General features: G+C 41.1%; 1 protein-coding gene across 2 annotated transcripts in view; it reads left to right on the forward strand.

Annotated features, from left to right (window-relative positions):
- The first annotated feature begins 5,095 nt into the window (after positions 1-5,095).
- The window catches only part of PCSK5 (proprotein convertase subtilisin/kexin type 5), a 245,172-nt gene continuing 223,416 nt past the window's right edge, over positions 5,096-26,851 (forward strand). The window contains exon 1 of one of the 2 annotated variants that reach the window (XM_015849157.2): positions 5,096-5,768. In XM_015849157.2, the coding sequence (XP_015704643.1) occupies positions 5,571-5,768 (198 nt within the window). In that variant the 5' untranslated portion in view covers positions 5,096-5,570. The remainder of the gene's footprint in view (positions 5,769-26,851) is intronic. The other variant, XM_015849159.2, reaches the window with a different exon arrangement.

Consider the following 26,851-nt stretch of genomic DNA (forward strand, 5'->3'; position numbering starts at 1 on the left):
TTATTTAGACACCCATTTTCTACATGCACATAAGATCATATTCTTGAAACTTTACAATCCAGAGAGAAGCTGGAAGGAGAAAATGCAGTTCTTCTGTAAAAAGCCCTCAGGATAGGATGGCAGTGGAGTCATTTGAAAAAGACTCCCTCCTTTCAGCACCCTTCCTTTCCTGTCATGCCTTGGCCATTTATCCTGGCTGTGTATTATGTTTTGCCAGTAAAGCAGTCTGCACTAGGTCTCTGAAATTATATTAAAAAATAATAAGAGAAAATTAAAAAAAAAAAATAAAATAAAAAAAGAGAAATAGGTAAAAAGAAAGACCCATGTTTTGTTAACATGCACAGTTTTCAGCCTAAAGAGATGGATTAGTACAAATGGGAAGTGGCAAATATAAACATGCTGGTAAAGGAGTCAGTATGGGCAATTCAAGTCTCTTCAGATTAAGATTAGCATCTCTTAAAATTATGCCAGCTAGTAGGTCAAAACTAGAATGAGCAGGGAGCTATGCCTTCGCAAAGGCAATAAATAAAATTGAAGAAGGAAAAGTAAGAGAAAAAAACAGAGTTAACAGAATGGAAGAATATGCAATGCAGTCGCATTCACACAAAATAAAATCCACATGAAAACTGAATGAGGAAGGTGTTAGGTCAAACTACCACTGATCAGCAAAAGCCCAGAGTCATATCTATTCCAATGTACAGATCCAAATTCTCTTTTCTCAGTATCAACAGACATTTCATGCACATGCCCAGCCAGAACCATGGCTAGCCTTTATTTCCTTACATGAACTGAACTGTCATTGTATTCCTTTGAGAAATGTAAGAATTGAGTTGGAGCACAACCTTTATAGAGAGTTGCTAATGATACAACCCCATCCCAGTTTCTTTCTGTCTCCTCCTCCCATCCCAAGCTCTTTTACCCTTTTTGTTTCTTGTTGTTTCCATCCAGGGCAGGAGACTTTCCTCCTCGGCACTGCCATAAGACTCAATAAAGACTGCTGCCTGTTATTGTACTCACTCCCACACTGACCAACAAGACATAGAGGAATTCATACACGGAATTCATGCTTTGCTCTGGACTGCACAGGAATGCAGGCATGGACTCCACACTAGGAACAGTGCAAGTGATAATATTCAGGAAGTCACAGAATCACAGAATGTTTAGACTTGGAAGAGACCTTTAGAGACCATCTAGTCTCTGCAATGAACAGGGACGCCTGTAGCTTGACCAGGTTGCCCAGGGCCCCATCCAGCCTGGTCCTGAAAGTTTCCAGAGATGGGGCATCCACATCTCTGGGTAACCTGTTCCAGTGCCTTACCATCTTCACTGTAAAAGACTTCATCCTTATATCCAACCTAAATCTACCCCTTTTAAGTTTGAAATCATTCTCCCTTGTCCAATCACCATGGTCCCTTTCAAAGAGTATGACTCCATCTTCCTGGTAGCTCCCCTTTAGATATGGAAAGAATACAGAAAAGTCCCTCTGAACTCAGAAGGGTATCTGGTGTATGTGTGGAAAATGTTCCTTGAAATTCTGACATGCATTTAGGGTTTTTCATGAAAACAGTGATGTACTAAAAACAGGGATCACACACTGTTTCCGAGAATAAGGAGATGAGAATTTGCCAAGCAAAAGTTGTTAATAAAAACTGTGCAAAAAACAGTGTTTTATCTAAAAATAAATACAACGATAAACAAATAAATGCATAACCTCCAAAATCTTAGTCCTTTAAAACCAAATGAAGTTAAAATTGAGGAAAACCCTGAAGCACGGAAAACAGCAGGCGAAAGGACTGTGTACCAGCAAATTGGCTTGCATGATGGCTGCTGTCTGGTGACCCAGATGCACTATCTGTAAGAAACAGCTATGTTTGAAAAACAAGAAATGTTAATGCTAACTTGGATTCCAAAGTTATCCATCTTTTTAAGGCAAACTCCCAATCACTCCCTGACACAACCTCCACTCTTTGAAGCTTTCTCTCCACTTCCCTGAAGAATACTACTTAATCAACTGTACTCCAGAACCTCTTAACTATGACATTTGATGAACACATGCCTCTAGCTCCTTCTGAAATTATTCTCTGCCCTGGAAGGTGTTTAGGGCCCAGCATGTCTATTTGCAAGTCTTCTTCTAGGAAAACTTTGGGCCGTTGCTTACTGTGAATACTGGCTTCCTCTTTACTTATCACCTGAGGGTGATTAACACATCTCTGGAGTACTGATATACAGAACTCAAATGGAAAAGTGCTGGGATGCTAAAATCAACCATAGCCTGGGCTGTGAGGGCTAGTGAGCCAGAGGGATATTCAGAGCTGGGGAAGGACTTCAGAGGGGAGAAGAATTTCAGGACTAGGTGGACAAAATAGTGAGAACAGAGGCAATTAGATCAGATGAGAGAAGTGAGAAGAGAGAGAGAGAGAGGTCACATCCTGGATCACAACCATTTGGAACTAACAGTAGAGGAGGCATTTAGGGATTAGTATCAATAAGTAGGGGACAAGATAGAAATACAAAGAAACTTGCATTTTGAGCAGTCAGATATTGATTTCGATCATAGCAGAGGGATAAAGAAGCAGAAAAAGAATGAGATAAAAGGAACAAGTTGTAATGATAGCGATGAAAAAGATCAGTTCTCCTCTGCACTAGCTTGGAGGTGAAAAATCCCTCGTGTGGAGTATGCAGAGAAGCTATCTGGCCTCTCACAGAGCACAGAAGCAAGCTCAGCTACAAACCATATGTGGCCCACATACAGTAGGTATGCTGAATAGAACTACAGCATTGCTGGTCATCCCCTCAAGGTTCTCACCACTCCCACCTCCTAGCCCTGTTGAAAAGAATCATCTATCTCAGGACATGGCACAGCTTAGGATTGCCAGCATTCTCACTTCATGTTGGGAAAGAAGCACAGCCCCGACTATGGACTGGGCTGTGATGAGTACCATGCAAATCTGTGCAGCTAGGGTTTCACACTGAAGTGGTTTCATGCACTCTGCATTATGACCTTTTTCAGCCAGCTGCCTCTATGGGCTCAGAAAACAGGACTCAGCTCATACAGAACACATATCTGAGTACTGTTACTCCTTTTTTCAAAGGCTGCTTTAAGGTAAGTTTGTTGTTAAGCTACACCATACAATGCAGCGTTACAAAGAGACACTTGATTTCATCTGTTCACAGGAAAACAGGGTATTTATAAAGCGCACTCCTCGTGACTTTGGTTCCTATGCATGAAATGCTTTTCACATAACCAAAGCTGGAAGAAGATGCTGAAATGATAGAGCAGCTTTATTTTTTTGTGTGTATAGCTTGTGCCTATTGTGGCAGAAAAAAACACAACAAAACCCTGCAGATCTATGGCAGGAAACAAGACAATCAAAACAACAGCAAAATTCACCAAGAAAAGATAAGAAAATAAATTTTTAATTTATTCTCTCTGAACGAACTCAAAGTTCAGATTTTGTGACCCATTGATTGCTATGTTCTTCAGTAAGGTGGCTGTTCATGATTAAACATACTTTAAACACTCAAGATAGAGAAAACAGATGACTTCTGTAATTTCCACCAAACCAGTCAATAAGGAGGGCTAACTGATAGAGGATATTTAATATCATATTAAACGAATGCATATTTATGAATATTTGCTGCAAAATGTAATTGTCTGGGCCTGATGCTGTTGCTCCTGCACCTGATTAGTGTTGGACTGTGGTTTCAGTAGAATGATTTGTTAACAGTAAGCCATTACCCGTAAAATCCTGGGGAAGGTAGCCCACAGTCAGACTTCAAATGTAAAAAAATTTTGTGTTGTAATACACCAAGCAAATGATACCGCACACCGTGGGGAAAACAATACTAACAGAGAACAGCTAAACACTGCCCAATGATTTTTTGCAATTAGAATTAGTGGGCAAGTAGAGAATAGATTTGCCCATTTGCTCCCCTTTAAAAGCTATCAGAAGACTCAGGAGGAAGTTATGAGTTTACATAACAATGATGTTTGGGAATAATGAATGAACTTAGGGCAGGGAACAGTTTGAGATGGAAGGCACCACGTCAACTGTTTGCATTTTATATTTTTCCACTTTATCAGGAAAAAAACCAAAAACAACAGCTTTGGAGCTCACATCTTGGGGGCGAGGAAAAGGCACATCAGGTTACTGTACCATTTTCTGTAAACATTTAACTTCTATCTCAGGTCCTAGTGATATGGAGCACAGCGGCTGGCCTTGCAGGACACCATAGGCTCCTCGGAAACAAACAAAACCCACCACCGACACTTCAAACTGCTACCAGTCCTCCTCAAGTGCAACTCCTCCACAAGCAGGAGATGATTCTCACTTTGGGTGTATCACAACTGAATTTCACGGACTGCTCGTAACTTTTCCGTGACGAAGCGAGGACCTGAGTGGGGCTGGGAGCCCCAGCAGCCCAACACCAGCCCCCAGCCCACTGCAGACGTGGCTGCCTCTCGCACCCAGCCATCCGGCCCGCTCCACCGTTCCCTCCCGCCGTCTCCTCGGGCTCTCCCGACGAGCTTCCCGGTCCGGCTTCCCTGCCGGACCGCAGTGACCCCTCGCGGGACATTTTAACACCGAATAACGTCAAACGATGAGCGTGAAGCCGGGGTTCAGCAGGGGCAGGCAGGCAGACCCTCGTGAGGGGCCGGGCGGTACCGCCGCTGCTAGCGGGAGAGGCAGCTCCCGCGCTGCCCGCGTCCTGTTGCCGGCCCGCCGCCGCGGCTCCACGCGCCGGGCCCGGCTCCCCCATGGCCCCTCCTCGCTCCCGGCCCCCGCGGAGACACGGCTGGAGAGCCGCGGCCGCTGCCAGACACGAGGCCTTGCCGCAGGCCTCGCACCTCTCGGCGGTTCCCGCGGCCCGGCCGGCGGAATGGGGGAGCGCGGGGCCGTGCGGAGCCGGGCGCCCGCGGGACCTGCGAGCCCGGCGGCGCGGCCGGGGGGCGGCGGGGCGCGGGGCCGACGCGGCTGCCATTTCCCCTGGCCCTCGGAGCTGCCGGGCGGGCGGGCGGGAGCGAGGGCGGGAGGAGGAGGAGAAGGAGGAGGACGGAGGGAGGGGAGAGGGAGGTGGCCGAGCCGGAGTGAACTGAGGCGCTCAGCTGCCAACACTCACACACCGCCTGCTGCCGCCGCCGTGCTGCTCCCGGACTCCGGGCAAGAGGGGAAGGGAAGGCAGAGGAGCAGGGGCAGGGGAAGTCGGAGCGGAGGGAGCGGGAGAAGGAGCCTCCTCCCCGTAGCCAGAGGACTTCCATATAGTGGGGGACAGCGGGAGAAGGCTGGCGCTCGGGAACTGTGCGAGCAGCTCTCCGAGCAAGTTACTTAATCCCTCAAGAGCAGCGGGAGGAGGGGACGGCACCGAGCCCTGTTGCCGATCATAGTCACTATTCCCAGACCCTCATCGCTTGACCGCGGGCAGTTCAATGCACTATTCCAAGCTCTTTCTAGTTTTCTCCTCGGGCTAACTTCGGAGGACGCGGCGCCGCTGTCGCCCGGAGGTGAGGCGGAGAGCCTCGGAAGAAGGAAGGAGAAGTTTTGCGGGGGCTGCGAGCGGAGGAGCAGAAGATGGGCTGGAAACGCCGCTGCTGCTGGGGAGGCGGAGGCGGCGGGGACCTTCTCTGCCGGCTAACCCTGGTGCTGGGGTTCCTGCTGCCCGCCTGCAGGACGCGCCTCTACACCAACCACTGGGCTGTGCGGATAGCCGGGGGGCTGCCGGAGGCCAACCGGATAGCTAGCAAATACGGATACGTCAATATAGGACAGGTAACCCTCCTTACAACTACTTCCGAGCGGGCGGGTGGGGGACGGGCAGCTCCGGCCCCGCCGCGGGCCCCGCGCCACCCCCGCCTCCCGCGGCTGGCGGAGGTGATGCGCGGGGCAGGTAGGCAGAGCCGCGCGGGGCCGGAACCGCGCAGGCGGCCGCAGCGCCCCCTCCGCGGCCAGGTGCGGAGCGGGGCCGCGCCGCGCGGAACCTCCCGCGGGCGAGGGGCGGGAGCGTGGGACCGCGGCGGGTCTCTACCCTTCGTCGCGCTGCCTCCGCGCCGAACTTCGAGCTCCCCGCCCCTCCTCCGCCTAAAATTCCGAAGAGGAGAGCGGCGCGTCCCGCGGCGAGCGCGCTTGTCCCCGGCCGCCAGGACGTGGCAGCCGCCGCCGCCGCCGGGGGCGTCCCGGCCCCCCCGTGTCGGGAGGCGAGGCGGGGAAAGGTGACAGGGTGGTCCCGCGCCGCTGTCCGGGGAGGCTCCGCGCTGACCCGGGCGGGAGCTGGCCCAGACGGACCGCCTGCCCGCTGCTTGGTCCGCAGCCTCGCCGCCGGCTTCCCGGGAGTCGGCTCCCGGCTGCTGGGGCTGCTGGAGCGGGGCTGTGTGCTACCCGCGGCTATTCAGCCGAAACACACCTGAAGCCGGCCAGAGCCGGGGTCACCCGCAGGAGAGCTCTCGGATCTAGGCAGATCTAGGGGCTGCGAGTTGGGAACACCCGCGTCTGGCGGCGTCCGCCCTCGCTCCTGCAGCAAGCACGACTGGGAGTTAGTGTGTCCTGAGGTCGTTTCTCTGACAGAGGTCGTGGCCGATATCTGACAGCCTTAAAATGTGAGTCACCATCGCAGTCCATAGTGCCTAAAAAATATATCCAGTGCTGCTGCACGATGTGTGTGAACATCCCTGCATTTATATTCACCACGTGAGTCAAAAGTTTAGAAGTGATGGTTTACAGGTATGAAAGCTTTCCTCTCACACTGAGTTTCGTATCAGAACACAGTGATGAAACAGTAGGCCTTTGGCTTCATGGGGATCAGAGTGGCACTGGTTCTATTTGTGTGGTGAAGTGAGTTCCCACACACTGTACCATTGACCCAGAAGTTTGGAGTGTGCATCTCAGTCATTCTCCATCATTGCAAGCCTGGGTGAGGTGGACCTGCTCTTCACAAGGTAAATGTTTTACATGTGAAAAGCTGATGAGTGACACAGACAGCTTAGAACACTTTATGTCAAGGAGGCGTGTGCTTGGGCAGGTGGTGCCAGCTTCCCATGGGGTGCATGTGGGCAGGTAGGAAATGCTACTTCCACTCAGAGGCACAAAAATTCAAAAGGAAGTTTACATGTCAAAATTGAACACATTTTTACAGAATACAGGAATGCAGGAGTAATGTTTGTATATTCCTGTTTTGGCCTTTGTAGTACCGCAGCAAGTGACAGCAGGCTGCAGGGTTCCCTCCTTTCCTCTTCTGCCTTTCCTTTTCTCGTCTGGGTGGCTCAGGACTGCCTTTCTGTACCTGGCACGTCTGAGCCTCCTGCTGAGTGAAGTAAAGGACGCGGTAAGTGCCCATGGACTCCTTATTATGTCAGAGAGGTGCCATGAACACACCTGTATGTATTAATAATACATGCATTACTGATCCAGTGTACCGATAGGAAGACGAGAAAATAGAGGCTATAAATAATGAATAACTGGAAAATACATCACAGGATATGCAGATATAGAAGAGCTCATGTGAAGGGAATCTCTAGTTATTTTGATGTGTAGACAGGGAGAATGCCAGTAGAAGAGTAGTATGGGAAAGTTGGATGGTGTGTGCATGAGAAAGCAAGCATCAGTGACATTGTAAGCCAGACTGATGAGTGATTCTTTGTCTTCTGGCTGTAGCCAGCCTTCATGCACAAGAAGCTGGGCATACGGAAATAAATGTGACCAAGCTTTCTGTATATTTTTGTTGTTACCCCACACTGAAGAGCTCAGAGTTCTACTATTATACAATACACGTCCGAAGAAGTCTTATGAATTCACACAGTCTTAGACAAAATGTCCTTTCACGACTGTCTTTTCAGGATGGCCAATTCTAAGTTTCTGGTAATAACGTGCAAAATCATCTCAATGTATTTCCATGGTAGCATGGCTATGCTGGTGGTCAGTCTGCAATGAATCTACTTTCTTTAATACCCAGCCCTATACAATTTAATTTGGATTGACGTGTTTGCTAGACAGGATGGATACCTGGAGAACTCAGAGTTCATGAAGTAATTGAAATGACTGTCATCTGACCACTTGTATTTTAACATATAGAAGTACGGTTCAAAGTCTGTGTAGGATAGTTACCTAAGTGGCTCCAAAAGTAATGGCTCTTATTTTCATCTGAATGCAAAAACACTTCAACACTAGGACAAATTCACAGGTACAAAACATCTCACCAAGATCTATGCTTTTTTTGGCAGTGATGAACGTGACCCTGCATGGTGAGCTTGTGAAAATCTGTACCAGTGGAGGTGAACCACTGTCGGTGTCAACGCTGCTGAAATGTATCACCCACTGCCTTGTTGTGCTCATATTTACTGTTGGGTCTCCATAAATGCTCAGCAGTGCATCCATGTGGGTGCGATTTTTTCCACATGGAGGATTTCAGTGATAGACCTTTGCATCACTTCCACATCAGATGCTGTTTTGTCAGAGTGCCCCTCTGCTGCCATCTGTCAAATGGCAACAACATGTAAGGGATATTGTCAGGAAGGTTCAACCTCTGCTGCCATCCCATCAACATCCGTCATCCATCAACTTCTGACATCATGGGCTAACATAATAAAATTGAAGGTATTATTTTCAGAGCAGCACTTTTTTATTACTGCTTTTTAAAAAAATACAAAGAAATTTAGATCATTTTCTGTGAGGGTTGTCAATCACTTGATAGAGATGGGAGTAAAATAGTTATATATATATGTGTATAGCTATATATAAGGTAAGGGAATAAGATAGTTTTCTTTTATAAATAGAAGTCAGGAATAGACTGAACTTACAAGTGGTGTTTGGTCATAGCAGGCTTTATGCAGGCATTTGAAAAAGTGGGACATTGTTTCACGTATTACAGGAAGTGTGAAAGAAAGGGGTAAGAATCTTTTATCTATCACTGAGAGACAATTGCACATAATTTGAAATCCTGTATTTGGAGTAAGATGTTAAAAGACATACCCTTAGCTGAATTCTCTATCACAACTCTTAAAGAGAGAAACAGTGAATATGGTTCTATGTAAGAAGCAGGACTTCCCATGGTCCTTGTCTTCATACTGTGGCAAATCAGGACAGGCAATTAAATTTTGGTTTTGCAGATAACATCCCTTTTAGGTAAGCTGGAACACTGTGATTAAAGCTGAATGTGTCAGCAAGCTGTTTAGTTTTGCTTGAAGAAGTTAATTATGAGTCTTATAAAAGTACACATCCATAAATAATCTGAAATGGATGAAAAAACAAGTGCAATATGCAGTAAATATGTTTCTGGTTTAATTAACTTTGAAGGCTCACCTTTAAGAAAAGAAGTGCAAAAAGCTAAGTTCAAGATCTAAATGAGGCTGGTCCAAAAAACTGGACTAGTAGTGAGGACCCAGACAGGAAGCAGTGAAATTGCATACAGAAATGAAGGTGGAGCAGAGACAGCTGCAAGCTAGGAGCATTCTGACAACACTTAATTGCACGGTTAAAGCTGAAGGGGGTAGTGAAAAGCACTAGATTGTTTTTGGAAGTGTTGTTTTTACCAGCTACCTTCTTAATTCTTGATGATTGCAGATGTGAAATGCTATGGGAGAAAAAGAGTTTACGGTAGATTAGCAGTAACACCATCAAGAGGATGTAACATTTGGGCTGTGTTTTGTTGAGACGTGACATGGAAAGTTGCCTTAAGCTGTTCAGTGTGGACCAGATTGTAGACCCAGAAGTCATAAGCATTAGACAACATCTCTTCTCCCTCTTGCTACTTGGCGCATTCTGTTGATAAGAAGCGTGACTTACTACTCCTTTTCTTGGTGCTTGTGCGATGTGGGGAGTATCCAGTTGAGTTAGTCTTGAAATACCTATTAAGTTCATTTTCACTGCCATAGTGATGACAGAAAAACTAAAAAGTCTATTTGAATGATTGGACAATTCACTCAGAAACTGATCGATGAGAAGGATATTATAAAAGGCCTAGAGATCTGCTGGCGAGCAGTGGAGAACTGTAGCTCACGACTTCTTCCGTACTCTTCTTGCTTTCAAACTTTTCTTGTGGTCTGCATCTCTTGAGAGAGAAATTTGAAGTTTCACCTTCCCTGCTTGTGAAGAAAGGGTTTTCCATTAACTCCTAGGAGACTTTACTTCTCCAGGCTGTATACTCTTGTTCTTATTTCCACAAATTGCTCAGAGAACTGCGAATTTATCCTGCATTTTCCTTACTACTACCACTGCAAAGTTGGCAGTAGGTATTGCACCTCCAAGATGCCTGAATTCCTACAGTGAAACTAGTAAGTCTCTAGTAAATATTAAGTTAACTTTTTTTCATTTGTGTCTTGAAAAAATGCAGAGCAACAATATACACTTATTGTGTTTAGCTGATAATAAGCTTCTTCTGGAAGACTCTGCTCCCCCTCCTACTAGATGCAGGTTAAATATCAGGAAAACATTCAGTAAAACCACTTAATTGTTATATGTATGCATGTTACGTGCATGTATTGGTGTTTATATAACATTGTGATTTACATGCATAGGTCAGGTGGGGTGGTGTTTGTTTGTTTTCCCTTTTACTGCCTGTTGTAGACATTTCTGATCTACTCTTGTAGTGCAATTTGTACTTTCTCCAGCAAACAAATCTTTGTCTTATTAAAAAAAAAAAAAAAAAAAAAAGTCACTGCTCCCTTTGCATTAGTCTTTCAAGAAAGCAATCTGGGTTGGCTGTCCCTCTGGGACAGCGATAAGGTAGTGAAATGCAAAGCAGCCAAGGAGTTGTTGTAAGTTACATGCTGGATGGAGCAATTTGGGATACACCCTGTCCCCTAGCAGCTCCTTACTGACACATTTTACACTTCTGTCTTGCAGTGGCTGTACTGAGCAGACATTTGTTTTGGAGCTGGTCTCTGCCATTTGGAAAAGTTTCTTCTTCCACTGTTGGCAGTTGCTGAGGGTTAAATATATTAGAGCATATAGTATTTGTAGCATTTTGTAGAAGTGGCATAAATATTATGACTGTGTGGGTAGCATGGAGATTTATGAAAGAAAGAAGCTTTCTTTTGATACAGATATGAAAATTAAGATATCTGTCGTCTCAGTTCCCATGGTTTTCCTCATTTTTTATAATCAGAGATCCTCACTGGATTTAAGTTTGTTTGGGAGCTAAGTTGTTATTGAAAACCTGAGTAAAGGAGCATCAGCTGATAGATGGTTGACTTTCAAAGCATCTGAGAAGCTGGGAATGCTACTCTTTGCTCTGATGCTGAAGGCTTTTGTACTCTTGAACTATTGACATAATGTTTTTCACCTGACTACTTTATTTATATAGATGAAAGAAGAGGATCTCCAGGAGGCTGGGCATGTGGGTCTCTTGTCATTTGAAACATGTGGTCTTAAAAATAACAGGTGTTTTCTGGATTTGTGCTTTTCTATAAACTGTTGTTTCTTTAGTTCTCTTGAAGGTGCAGGAGGGAATGAGAAACAAAGATCTGGTAGCCTGAAGGAGATAGAAAAACTGGAAGAGGTCATGATAGCTCATCTGTGCCTCCAGCAAGGGAGTGAAATGCTGTGTTAATTGCTCTAGGAATACATCTCCTTCTCTTCCTTTTTCTTCCTTAAATTTAGGCAGGGGTCATGAGGATGAGATAGCACTTTTTCAAAGCACACCTTTCCCCTCCTGTCATCTTTCTTTTCTGATCTCTTTCAGGTTAGAGTGGCCTACTCCCCACCCTTGACAGGTGATAGGCTACCCTTTTCTTTCAATCCCTGCCTGAGATGAATTCATTTACAGAAAAGACTCCTGTGCATGCTGTGTTGAGGGATGGCCCAGGAGCCACTGTTAGATAATGCAAATGCTAGTGTGATTTACTGAATTGTAATTTTTATTGGGAGTTTACAAACTTAATGACAGCAAATCAAACAATTTGCTAATAAATATTAGTTCAGTACAGACTGGAACCTGAAGTTCCAATAGTGGCATAGAGGAGATATTATGTAATAAGATCAATTGATCAGGAAGAATATGCTGTTTTCCATTTTTCCAAATCCATTCCTGATGCAAAAGGAAATTTTGCAAGCGTGAATAGCAGAAATTGACTAGGAAAGTATTCAGCAGAGAAAAAACAATGCTGTGCTAAGATGTAGGACCTAAAGTAAGATTATTCTCTACAGGAAGGGTTAGAATTTTCTACCATGATTTCCACCATGTCACGTGGATGATTCAAAAGACTGTGATGGGCTTCTTTGTGCAAAGAATTTCAGCTACTGAACAGTAGTAATCTAGACAGTTAAGAGAAAAGCCCATGTAGTCACGACATTGGAACAGAATGCACTTTTAACAAAAGTTAACAGCTGCAGTAAGTTTAATGAAGTCTTGAGAGCTGCAGTTACAAGTGCCGGGACCTAGTGTATTAAAAAAAAACCCACAAAACAGAGGTGGGTGTATTCCAGATTATATGCACATGCGAATACAGTGGGGTTGCAGAGATACAGCAAAGAAAATTGAATTCTCTCCTTCTCGTGGCAACAAAACTTACATCTATGGACTCATAGAGAATAACCACTAGTTAGACAAATCTTTGGAAAATATAAGCACCAAGACAGTATTTTTGCAAATGCTCACGTGGCACAAAAACAAAAAGCCGGTATGTATTGGGGAATAGAAAGGGTATGCCATGTCTAATTACTTCATACTTAGCAGTAGTTCTCTTGTCAGTGCAGTTAAAAATGAGAAATATGAGGAAGGGAGAGCACAGCATCTTACTACTAAATGTGAGCTTTCATTAGGAGCTGGATGAAGAATAGGATGTGCGAAATGAGTTCTGGTTATAGAGGCAATCTAATAGTCTTCATATGCTGTTGTAAAATGAGAGAAGACGAGAATCTGGTTTTACAGCATAGTAGTCAGGCGACAAATTATGTGATGATTTTTTATTTAAAGCCCTTAGGCAAACACACACTAAATTATACTTTTGAGAATAACAATTAGTTGCAAACCCAATTTTCAGATGGCAGTGTTTGTGGGAACTCCTTTCGAACAAAATGTGTAAGTGGACCAGGCTAGATGAAAATGGAGGAGGAAATCTGTAAAATATTTAATGAAAATCAGCAGTATGTCATACATCTGGCACTTAATGGCTGACAGCTGTAGAAATGAAGGGCCTGTGAGGGAGATCTCTAGAGATCAGCTTGTCCATTTCTTTGTCCTCCAGGAGAGCCAGCTATGTCTGTGTCTTTCATGGCAGATGTTTAGCCGGTTTTCAGATGTCTCCAGTGAAGATGTTACATAGTGCCAGGGCACGGCTGGTTATAGTAGCTCATTACTCTTCACTTCACAGAAGTCTAAGCTGCAGTTCTTCCTTCAGCTCATAGCCTGCTTTTCTTGCTTCTCCACAAATGTAAAGAGAAGCAACATCAGAAAAGTCATAATGTTCAATTTTTTTCTGCCACCTATTTTTGTCTTTTTTTTTTTTTTTTTTTTTTTCTCATCCAAGCCCAGTTCTTACCTTTGTTTCACAAGGGTCATGCTTTCACTGATCAGTCTTGTTGTTTGGTCTTTCTAAGCCTTGTCTTTTTAAGTGAACCACATCTTTCTGAGAAAGGAATTACTACAGCTTTGCAGAGTTGTAAAGCGTAAGGATTCCTTCAGGAGTCCGACGGACAGCGCTGCTTTTTGTGTAACCCATTTCTTTTCTGTATGGCATCCTTGACTTTGTTTGGCTTGTGAACTGCTATTGCTTACAAACTGATTCTGCCAGATTTCTAGCTAGTTGTTCTCCAGCCCTGAATTTGTCCAATAGATAATGTTTGGGTAGGTGTAATGCTGTACATATTCTCTTTCAGAATTTTTTCTGGCCTACTTTTACAGTTTGTCAGTTTTTGAATTCTCCTTCTGCTCCCCAATGTACTTAAACATCCTCTCTGCATCTTCATCTATGTTATGTTTTAATAGGTACATTTCCTATGCCTCTATTTAGGTCACTAATGAGGATTCTGATCAAAACCCATTTCTAGAGGAACTCTGGCTGGCTGTCTTTCACTGCTCCACTGTAATGATTAGATGTACTGACATTACTTACACAGGGATTTGAGCTAAAATTCCATTGTTTAATTTTGGGCCCTATGTCAGGAATTTGAGTGGGACTGTTCATCAAGTAGTACTTGAGGATAGCTACAGTTTGCCTTTTGCAAAACTCGATGTTATTATGCAAATTGCAGGAATATTGGATGGGACTGTGCCATCACTCGTTGCTCTTATAAACCTTTAAAGATCCATAGATTTTTTTATTTTTTATTTTTTCTAAAACTAGGAAGTTTTCTAAATGGTTATGTTACTTGTGCTCAGTCTGGAAAGCTTATACTTCTGTGTGTTCTAGTGCTTAAGTGGTTAAGTGGTTTGTCTGTTTCTCAAGCACATTTGTAGGGGGAACCAGCCTTTGTTTTTACCACTAGTTTCTGATTTCCTGTTAGAAGACTGGTTTCCAGTTCCCATTGCCAACCCATTTACAATATTTTGATTGAAATGTGTTTGCCTTAACCAGAAAAGGTGACCAGTTTGCTCACAGCTTCCCCACTGCTTTGTATAGTGTCATAAATAATTCTCATAGCTTTGTCGGACAAGGTAATTCCAGTATTGCATTTGCATGTTTTGCAGCTGTGTTCTCTGGTTCTGTGCTTAACCAGTATATCTTTCTCTTCCTTTCCAAATGATGAATTGTAAAATCACAAAATACAGAGATACGTATGTCAGCCACAGAGCTGAATAAATAATCTGGCCTGATTATTTGGCAGTGATTATTTGGCAACATGTTAGACCCAGTTTGATTGATATTTGATCATTGAAAAACTCTTTAGAATGAAACTGTGGCAAGTCCAGAACAGTATCAGAGCTATGCCATGAAATCTTGCCAGAAATAGCTTGTGGAAATTCTTGCAGGTTACATGATGGTGCATGATGGAGATGAGATTGTAAATGCACATAAGCCAGGTGCAATCACAGATCATGCAGGACTAAACCAGTCAGGAAAGGAAAAATTCTCCACACAGACCCTCCCACATAGGAGGGCTCTGCTCCTAGGTTGACAGCATATGTTTATAAGCAAGTGAGGAATATCCATCAGCAAAAGGCTATTTTTCATCAAGTTAGGGCTTTTCTCCTTTTACAGAGATGTTTTTGTGTCAGCGGGGAATAGGCCTCATGTACATTTGTTTTCCAAGGCCAAACTGAAATTACAGAGATGTTTCAAGTCATATTTAAAAATTTTGCTACATTCCTGTACTCTGTTTTGTTCAACCTGAAATAAAAACACTGAGTTTTATACAAGAGTGAGTGCTTAGTGGACAGTGAATATGCTGTTGACTAGTGCCATGTGGTTGAAATTCAATCATACAATTGGATAATGTTCTCTTTTTATAAAACATTTAGCTTAATCAAGGCATGTAGCCTTCCCTCTGGATAAACCAGGAGCAAATTTTTCCTTTTACAGAAAGCATGTTAACACAGTAACCTGATGTCTTAAAAACAAGCAGCAAAGAAAATGCACACTGTGTCACTACACCTCTAAAGCCTGTAGTATGACGTCCAGGACATAGAGAAATATTTCCTATAAGTATTTTGTTCATGTGAACAGCCTTTATTCAAAGACTTGTAAGGATATGAAGCTATTTTGGATCAGTCAGAAGATCCATCTAGCTTGATTGTCTATGGCAATGATATTAAATTAATGTTTATGGGAGAAAAGGAATAAAGCATCTAATGCTTCTCCCTCATAGTCCCTTTGGCTGTTTTCAGCTCAGGAGACTGCCTAATGGGGATGTGGTTTCTGCGTACTTTGAAATTCTTGATTTATTTTTTTTTTTAATCCAGATGCTTGTCCAGTTTCTGAAATAAAAATAAACTGTCAGCATCCACAGTATTATTTGTGAATAATTCTATCTATTCCTTCACTGTGTGAAGAGACACTTCTTTTCTGCTTGCTTTGGACCTGACTCTTGTTAGCTTTGTTTGATGGCTATTAAGAGAGACAGTGAAAGTTGATCTCTGTTCACTCTTCTTAAGCAATACGTAATTTTTTGGATTTCTGACATTTCTCCCTAAATTATCTTTTCTCTAGAATGAAGAATCTTGGCTTACTTATTCTCCACATATAAGGTGTTTTGTATCCCTAATCTCTCACTTGGAAACTTTGGTAGCTCTACCATTATATGTCTTTGAATAGAAAACAGCAGAACTGCACACCATACTCAAAATGTCAGAACTTTTAATGACACTGGATGGCTGAAAATACTTTGTAATAGTGTGATTTTAGATATATATATCAGATAGATCTATGTGTGTATACACTGGATTTAATTTGCTGTTTGTTGTCACTGAAATTTACACGATCCTTCTGCAACTCATATGAAGCAGCTATAATCTTTATTTCTGTGATTGCTGACAGTAGCTGACATCTACATCCCATTGCTCACTTCCTTTTCCCTGTCATTTATTCATGAAATAGTGTAGGTCCCAGAAAATGTTCTTGCATGGACCCCAGAGGAACTCTGGCAGGAACTCCTTCCACTGTGGAAAGCTAATTTCTCTTAATAAGTAAAGAACAAATAACTCCTAACATATATTTTTGATACTTCAACCAATTGTTTGGTTTTGCAAGGACTTTATAGCACTTAATTTCCAAGAAGCTTTTTGTGAAAATCTTTGTTAGTGCCTTTTGGAAGTCCGAAGAGGACTCTCTGGCCATCTTTGTCTGCACACTTGAGCTGTTCAAAGAACATTATTTGTTTGTATGGCAGAATTTGCCTCTCCCAGACTCTTTTTGAAAGGATAACTTTTTAATCCAAATGTCCATAATTCTTATATTTCTGTTTCTTCTCATTTGCTTCCCAAGTGCTTCAGATTGCTTTGCAAAATTGACATTGATCGGTCATTCAGTTGTCCTGAAACATAAAAACAGTTTTTTAAGGGAGAGATTTCATGCTACTACTGCTGTGGTTTTCACTTATTTCTAGTTGCTGCTGTATCATTCTTATTCCTCCCAAACTCTGGTTTGTAGGATATTTGAAGTGTTGTGTCCCAAGTAGCTCATCTAATCTGAACCAAAGTAAATAAATCAATCTAATGCTAAACTCTGAGAAATCTTTGGTGTTCTGTGAGTATACTGGACTCCATCCAGTGAGCCAAGTGTGAATGAACAGTAGTGGCAGGGTTTTAAGCTACAGAAGTTCCCCTACCTCTCTTGGGAGCGAGTAGCTTAGTTTCCTTGCAGGAGTGGGCTATGGAATGAGCTCTGTTTTGTCTCAGGCAACCAACCAGCCCCCATCCTTTGCACAGAGCAGTAGTTTTGCCAGTAAGGAGTATAGAGGAGCCGGCACAGATACCTGGTATTACATCTCAGATTAGATTTTTCTGCTGTTGAAGGAAAACACTTCTCTCATTGGACCTCTGAAATTTAGCTCAGCAAGGGATTTCATTGCAATGTGTAAAGGTCTCAACTGCCTTTTAGCATGAATATTAGAAATGTACTTGCAGGTGCTTTACCAATGTCTAATAGAGTTATCCTGTCACTGCCACCCAGCTCCAGCCTCGACAAGCACTGCAGTATTAAATTTGACACTATTTTCTTCTTGAAATATTCCATTTTACTACATTCTAAGCCAAATCTTTCACCTCCTTTGGACATAGAGCACAATGTTAGTATAATTTTATTCACTGCTTTTATTTGAAATACAAGTAATTTCCAGAGAGGAAATCACAGATTACTTGTGAATTCTTTGATTCTCTATCGCATACCCACCTTAGCATTATTGCAGTTCCACCTCTCTGCCTCTCTGATCAAGCAAAGCTTCAACTACAGGAGCCTGAATATCCTTCATCACTGACAGACCCCTCCTGATGGTTCTTAGGCCAGTGTGTGTTGCTGGTGACCAGCTAAAAAGTCATGAAGCTGTCACCTGGGGGGAAAAAAAAAAAAAAGATAATTAGAAGTAAACAGGGTTGCTGAGTCTTGCTTTCTAAAAGAGTTAACTGTCTCATGACTTCAAGGGGCTCTGGGCTCTGGCAAGGGCAACTATGCACATCTTATCAAGGAATGTTTTTTAACATTGCAACAGGCTACTCTTTTGGAAGCTCTCTTAGGCAGAAATACTGTATCTGTCTTGTGAAATCTGAATAATTTCTGGGAACTGGAAATATTAATCTGACACATTTAACTACACACTGTGCAGTTCTAGCAGTGATTGCAATTTGTGTTGTTTTCTTAATGTTTCTGACCTTGTAGGAGTTGTGCGGCACAGCAACGTTTCAAAATGGAAACATAAATCCATTTATAAAAGAATACATTGCTTTATCTAATCCATTACTACCATTCTAGCTGATGAACTTTTCCCTGTTTCAGTATTTTGGTACTGATATAACAAGTGTACAGTGGGGATGTTTTTCCTTTCACCAAGAAAGGAAGCCTTCAGAAAGAAGCAACAAGAAAGGAGCCTTCACTCAGCCCTTGGATATTATATGACTGTGCTCTCCACAGCCCTTGGATATTATATGACTGTGCTCTCCAAGAAAAAGGAAAGCCGCCAAGGAATAGTGTTTAAATGTGCAAAATGAATGTTGTGTGAAAGCTTTGACTTGAAGTTTCTTATCAATTTTCACAAATTTATATACTTCATCATGACCTACAGTTGGCTCTCAGTTCTGCTTGACTTTTATCTGTAGTCTGAAGCTGGTATGGGAGCTTCAGCATTAGGATGATAACTTAACCTAACATTTAAGCCTTGTTACTTATTGATGTCTGGATTCAAAACAATTCAGTTTGTTTATTAAGTGCTTATTGCAGCTCCCAGTAAAAACAGTGGAAGATTTCACCTGTTCCAGTCAGAGCTGAACTGAACATTAATAGCTCTTCTACCACAATGGAAGCTGATACGAGTAGGATAGACCTGTGTATTTCCCAGTTAACACATTGTGTTTTTTTCTGTTGTGACTGGAGATCATTACTCTCAGCAGAATCCTATAGTTATGATGATGTTTTCTTTCACACAGGTTTTGAATGCTATGTAACACATTAATTTTGGTGATTGTTTTTGATTTTTTTTACTTGCTTTTTCTTCACATGTGCTTATAAATCTTGTCAAAGAGGGGTTGTTCTGAATTATTACACCTCAGAAGTGAAAAAATCCCCTCCAGAAAATGTTACTCATCTGAACGGTTGTTGTTCAAGATGTCTTATCAAAATCAACACCAGTACTGATGGAATGAGATAGGTGCATGTATTGTTGTGCCTGGTTCTGTACAGATTGTGTGTTTATCTGTGTTTGGTTAAGCCTGCTGTACCGAGTGGTAGGTCATCAGACTTTGTTACAGTACAAAGTTGACAAAGTATGCTGTAGGTTTGCTGTAAAAGAGCCTTGGATTTAGTGCCTACACATACCACATAGGTGAACTTGACTTAGTCCTAGATATTCCCATGAGTCTCTTCTTTATTACTCTTCAGTAAATTATATTGGTGATAGAGGAGGAAATTACTTAAATCGAGTCTCACGAGAAAGTCAGTTAAATGAAAACATTGTACTTACTAGGACCAGTAAGACCTGAATTCTGATTTGTAAGACAAAGTCCAGTGTGAAAAGGTTTATTGCCGGCAATATAAATGTTCACTGGAAACAGTATGACTACTGTGGGTCAATGCATTAGTCATTTTGAGTGTTATAAACTCTCTTGCTATTAATGTGCTTAAGAGTTTTATACTGATGTTTAAACAACTAGGTAGAGATATAAGAGCATATCTAACATGGTGCCCAGTTCTTAAATCTTTTATGTATACAAGTATTCCCATTGGATTTGATTTCCCTTGATTTATGCCTCTTAAATTCCATTAGCTTTAATAGAGTTATTTCTGATTTACAGTTTTGTACATGAGAAGGGACTTGATCCCTTTGGGACTGGTCAGATGTTTACAAGTTTCAGGACAGGGACAATGGTTGTTAAATATTTTATGATCAGGATTTAAAAGGAATACGAATATTCTTCACTGTAGAACTTCTCTTGCTGTAGTATTTTATTAGAAAGGAAAAAAAACTTATGTCTTAACTACACTTTTCATTGCATGGCTGGAGTAGTGGTGTCAGAACTTTGTCAAACTACATTATTCTGCTGCATTGTAATTGCATATCAGAGAGTATAGATTAGAAGAAAACAATAATACAGTTCAGAGTAGCTAATATAGAAGCTCAGTTTGCTGTTTAAATAAACATTCACAATATGGCATGAGTATCTGTCTTCTTTCTCTCATTGTCATGTTTGTTCAGTAAAATAACATGAAATAGGATTTGAAGTCAATGAAATAGCGGCACAGCTTGTTTCAGGCAATGCAGTATGTATCCTTTAGTTATTTTGTGTAACAGAGTAGTGAGTTAGTAAAGGAGAAAAAATTCAGAACACATTGGCAATTCAGTGAACCCCTCAGCATCCTAAAGGCTTTCGTTTCCTTTTTATATAGGCTCGTGGGGGCTGTTTACTGAAACAAACATTATCATATTGCCTAACAACTTTGCAAATACAAACAACATTTGTCATAACTTGAACTTATAATGGATGATGGTATATAACTGTGTTGGAGTCAGTTTAAATGTTGGAAAGGTTAAACTTGTTCTTACAGCAGAAAATGTATATGCTGTTCCTTGCACTCATTTTAACTTACAGAAATGAGGTAGTGACTCATTGGGCTTTACAAAAGGGCATGAACTATCAGTTTATGTTGCACTGCTTTGTGTTTTGTAAAGAAACAATAGGAAAGATTAATGGGAAAGGAGCCAGTAATTGATTTCCTTTTGAGAATTTTCATGAAATGTTTAATGTTGCCCTGGAACTGAAAACCCACGATCACAGGTTGCCGAGCAACCTTGCTTTGCTTTATTTGATAGGGACATGAACTTTCCAGTTGCTGTGATGGCTCCTTAGGCAGAGCTCTCAGAGGCACTGTGATTGCAATTTGTAAAAGCCCATAGTTGTACTTGGATTGTAAAATTTCACAACAGATGTGGTAATGGCTTCCTTTCCCATCTCCCACCATCTTCTTTAGACTAATACCTCCCTTTTAACACCAAACATGCACTTCATTCCCACTCTCACGGAATGAAAACCAAAACCAACAGGGCTCTGGATTCATTAAGTTTTAGCTACTTATTTGAACATTATTCTTACGGTCAATACCTTTTAGTCATTCCTAGACAGGAGATGCATTAAAGTCCTTCTTACTGACATTACATGTCATTTCACATGTAGTAAAAATTATGCTGATTTGGAGTATTTGAATAATCAGCATTGTGTCCTGATGTCTACCAGCTACTGCATCTTATTCATTCTTTGCTTGACAGTAAGGGCACATGTTTGTGTCCTTGTCTCTCAGGAGGAGGTACTGTGCAGCAAGGATCAGAGGGTGTGCAGCCTTTTGCTTCTAGTGGTAGAGTAGTAGCATTGTTTATAATTAAATGTGATCAAATGTGTAAGCAGTTTTATTTTAAAGAGAATCAGCTAACCACTCTCCTTTCATAACTCAATTGGTAAGGCAGAAAGGTCTTCCTTCTAAAATCTACAGGATTTGAATGAATGTATAATCCCAAAAAGCTGCCGCAATCCTCTTTGGAAGGATTTTTCATCCTGTTTAGTAGGGTAGATTAAATCAGTAATTCTTACTGTGATTGAGTGTGTGTTAGAATAAAGCTATCGATACTGTTCTGATTTTTATCTTTTTAGTATCAGAACTTATTTTATGGGCTCATATTAATTCCTGGGGCCTGTAACCTTCCTATAACGTGGTAATCTCCTATTCTTGCAAAGATTGCTGTACTAAAACTTGGTTGTGTTGCCAGTCAAAACTTTTTTTTTTTTTTTTTTTTTTTTTTTAATGAAGCAAAACATTTTTTATTGCCATTTGTCTTTTAAGGTTTTTTTTTTTCTTTTTTTTTTCTTTTTTTTCTTCTTTTTTTTACTTTTATATTTCCTTCAGGAATAAGCTAAATGAGGTTATCAAGAGATGATTGAAGTACTGAAATCCCCAGAGCTAAATTTCTTTTGGCATCATTTATTTTATGATGCAACTGTACAAAGTAACCTGTATGCAGAAAGTATGATTTAGGGGGCTTTGTGCAGTGTACCCAAAATTCACAGAACTTATGAATCTGTTACTAAGTGCAGAGGAAAATTATTGCACTTGGTATTGCTAAGTGTATTTTTGAATATGTTTAGAGTAGAACAGTTCTCTATTTACAGGAGTAGAATATTGGAATTGTAAAAAATATTTTAGAGTGAGACAGATAGTTAAGGAGTCTGTGAGGGCAGTTAGAAAAGTAATGTCTGCTATTTTATTATGTTGACCCATGGCATCAGAGGTAGTTTCTATAGAAGTAAAAAGGCAGCAGTACTTTTGGAGTGACATCTATGCATTTAAATTTAAATTGTAATTTGAGTTACATTTTAATTGTGCCTTAGAATTAATACTTCAGACATGTTTAGGTTATATTCTCAAACCTAACAGAAAGCCTTGAAAAGAATGCCTATTAAAAATTGAGTATTGTTGTGGCAGTAATCCACTACAAATAGACATTTTGTTTATGTACAGTAGGTTGTTTTGTTTTTCCTTTCCCCCCCCCAAGAATTTTAATGCTTTCTAACATGTATATTAAGATTCAAATTCACATCAAAATTTAAAAAAAAAAAAAAAAAAGCCACCACCTCAGTATGCACACATCCACTGTTTGGTCTCCATAAATGTTCAGCAAGTGTTGATTGAATTTGCGTGGGTGCCATTTTTTCTGTGTGGAGGAATTCAGTGACACACTTTTGCTCCATATGCACTTTCATGTCAGATGCCATTCTGTCAGACTGCTCCTCTGCTGCCATCTGTCACAAGGCAACAATTTATAATGGAAGGCTTAACACCTACAACCATCTCACCAACATCCACCACTGGTGTCTCAATTAAACAGTAGCTCTCATATTTATTTTGTTTCTCCCAGTGGTAGTTTTAGTGTTGCAACAGAATGTAAGGAAGAGCAGTAGCATTCTTATCTAAAAGAACATAATGCAGAGTTTCTTTATTTTGGTGGCTCTGTTATTCATTTTTGACAATGACTGCTTAAAAATTCAGCTCTGCTCTTCTAGTTCAAGGCAAACACCCAGGCAAGTAAGAGTAGCAGAAAAACAAAGGAAAAATACAGAAGTCAAGGATGGCATGTGTAAATTCAGTGAGGTTGTGAATTTTTCTCCTCACTTGAGTAGAAGGAGAGGGAGTTTCAAGGGTAAAGTCCTAGTGTATTCTTGGCATGTGGAAAGATGCATTTTGATTTATTTGTATGGAAAATGTGATGTTTCTCTTCTAATGGCTATGTGGTTTAATTTATCTGCCTGTGTTGAGTTTTGTTTGTTGTTCATATGCTGGCAATTCTGGAGGGATTCTCCTTTTTCTGGCTGAACTTTTCTGTCTTCCAGACAAGAGGATCTTAAGAAATGGGGCAAGCCTTGTTGATTACTTTATAGCTTTTTTTTTTATTATTATTGAGCTGATGGTGGTTAATGTTTCATTGTATCTGAACTTCCATCTTGGAGACCAGAAAAATGTTTCCAGAAGGCAGGAGGAGTAGTGGAACAGGAGGGGTAAACATCAGGTCAAGTCCTGTTTGGGCTGAGCATTATTGTTCATGGCACCTGTTGCCATTCATCAACACTTTCTGAATGTTGTTGGAGACCAAATGGTGGATGTGAGCCCAGTGAGGTGGTGAGTGGTGAGTTTCAGTAGCTGTGGTGACAGTGACAGTGGTTCCCCTCCAGTGGTATGGACTTTTACAAGCATTGTGCGCAGGCTTTTGCTCGTGGCTGATGAAAATGCACAGCTCACTGTGATGACTATGTTGAAAAATAGAGTATTTTGAAAATTAGTGTTTTAAAGCTGACAGTTTGCTTTATCAAATTGTCTTTGTTCCCCCTGCATTTGTCGCAGTTTCCATATATATAAATAGGAGGCACTACTTTTGAAGTGACCTGTCTAGGTTATTCCTCCCTCAAGCACGTTCAGAGCTGAAGCATAGCTAGGATTTCAGCATAGTCTGAGTGGAGTCTGAGGTGATACTGTGTGTTCATACCAACATTAGCTACTTGAAACTCTTCTTGTTCATAAAGTTTGGAATAATTGAAAGTGCCCTCTATTTTGTCCCATCCAGTAGATTCATGTAGTGTACGGATTATCTCTACTACAGAAACTCAGTATTATTATTTTTGTCCTTCATCTTGACCTCAAAGAAGTATTATCTTGCTTCTGCAGCTCAAGTTAAGACCGCAGTGTTCAGCACTGTTGGTGGCTTCTGCTTGCTTTTTGCTGGTATTCAAGAAGCTGTTTCAACTCATGCTGGACAGTGAATGGTATCAGTCCTCTATGGAGACTAGCTAATGGCTTAAATATTTGTACAGAGAACTCTTCTTACAGGTTGGAATTTTAGCTTCTAGGTTGAGTTAAGTTCCAAGAGCCTGTGCTTCTCTCTCCAAAATATTTCATACGTTACTCTGTTTGTCAGCTCCACATTGTTCAGAATTGAAAGGGAGCCAGCTGTCCACCTCACTGTGGTGTAGTGTATATTGGCAAACATTGCTATTATTTCTTCTGTATCACGTATAATAAGTTAAATTCCCTATTCTGATGACAAAATAAATAAGGAAAAAAAAAAAAAAAAAAAAAAGAAAGAAAGAAAAAAAAAAAAAGAAAAAGAATTAGATGTTATATTTCTGAGATAAAAGCCCCCATCTCAGTCTGCAGGCCAGAGGGGAGAGCAGCTATGAGCCACCCTTGTGATAACTTTTCTTCCAGCCTCAGCTTGGTGGGAGATTTGTCAGTTCTCTCTCATCAATGGGACTCTGGGCAAGAGAGAAGGAAGTTAGGAAAGTGTGATTGCTGTAGTGCAGTATTTTACAGGAGAGAACAACTACAATTAAAAACAGTTTACAGTTTTGCTGCTTGGAGCACAAGTTCAGGTTCCAGGCGAACATGCCCTTTTTAGGTATGGGTGTTTTAGTTTTTGTAGGTCTATGAATGGCTAACAGCATTTGCAGGGCTCTCTGAGCATTGTGATTAGAACCCTGGTTATGAAATATATAATACTTCTTAACTGTGTAGGGACCAAAGAAGAAAAAGAACCTGCAGTTTCCTACAGTAGCAATGGACCTGTTTTAACCTGTGGATAAAAATGAGCCAAGAGAAACCAGAAGTTAGAGCTGTGGTCACACCCCTTCCATGTATAAGTGCATCAAAGGAGCATAAACAGTATTGTAATACATCTCAATATTTTGTTCTGTCAAAATGCTTTTTGGTACTCTGTTGGCTTTGTTGGCATGTGATGCAAGGGAGAAATCAGAGATAACATCGACACATTGTTTCAACCTTCTCAGACTGATACCAGTTCATTTTTTTCTCTGAAACATTTCCTCCGCACTTTATATTGTGACATTTAAAACACTAAAAATAACCAGTTCTTTATTTCACTAAATAAGAAATCATTGGGAAGGGATCTCTGATGCTCCTTTCCATTAGTATGAAGAACTTGTCTGCTGCATGGAAGTTTCAGTTATAGTTTCAGAGCTTAATCATATCTGTCAGTTTGGTGATAATAAATAGATACTTAAAATATATTTAACTGACAACTCTAGCATTTCTATTTCCTCACAGAGTCTATGAGGACACTCACTTGTGAATGTAGATGAATTCATTTAGCAATTATGTCTTAAATTTTCTTAATACTGTCTTAGAATATGAAATTGCAGATGGGAGAAATAGAATCCAAGGACAAAGCCTAGAAAGCTTGTTCTTTCTTCCAATATATCAATTTTCCCAGATTAGGAAAAGAAAATAAGGCCTAGTAATTGTTAAAATAATGCGTGGATGCTTTGGCTTGTTGGGATTACACTGTGATATTGTAGGAGAGTTATCTCCTTGAATTATTTTATCCCTGAAAAAACATAGTATAGTACTATTAAAATTTGTGTAGATATCCATTTAAAATTTTCAGTGTTAAAGATTACTTATAAAGAGAGTAGGTCTCCCCTGCTCTGTCACCTATTCTCCTTGCTTTTCACCTGGCAATTCCTCAGGAATGTTCCTCTGTCTTGTTTTAAAGAGATCACGTCTCCCAGCTCAAAAAGGAGATTACAAAGATTTCCCAAGAATATAACAGCTAAATTGCCATCAATCTCTAAGGTGGTTAGCTGTGCAGTCTGGTCTTTCTGTTTTTACATTGCTTTTCCTCTGAGAGTGCCTGTAAGACCTGGTAGTTAAATTATAAAAAACAATTTAACAAGAACATCCATAGTGATAAGTTTTATTGTGCTATATTTCCATAGTTAAACTATTCTCCACGTAGTGCAAGGATTTGGAAGGTCTAAGTAAATTCCCATTAAGGGGAAAGATGGCAATAAAATTTTTAATAACACTAGTGTTACCTTACTGTGGGAGGCACGGGCAGTTAGTGAGTATAAATTAAATTCCATTTAAAAGGTTAGAGATCTCTTTATTTCATTGACAGTTATAAACTAAAGCTGTAGCTCTCACTATTATATTGCTTTTCCTGTTATTATTACTGTTATTAATTGTTATTATCTGAGAACTGGTCATGCTTGGAAGACTCCGCATTATAATTTTGAAGCTTAATTCTGTAGGTTTAGTTCTGTCTCTTGAGTGCAGGGTGTCTGAGGGAGTGCAGCCATTGAGCATTAGAAAGCTGCTTCTCTCCTTTTGTTGGAAGGCAGAGCCTGTATATCCCTTCGGTCTCTTCTGGCTAGTATGCCTAATTTGTGGGAGTGTGGGTAGGTCACACTATCTTTCTGCTGTGGTGGGTGTCCTCACGCTATA

The sequence above is a fragment of the Coturnix japonica genome, chromosome Z (assembly GCF_001577835.2).
Source record: "Coturnix japonica isolate 7356 chromosome Z, Coturnix japonica 2.1, whole genome shotgun sequence".
Lineage (NCBI taxonomy): Eukaryota > Metazoa > Chordata > Aves > Galliformes > Phasianidae > Coturnix > Coturnix japonica.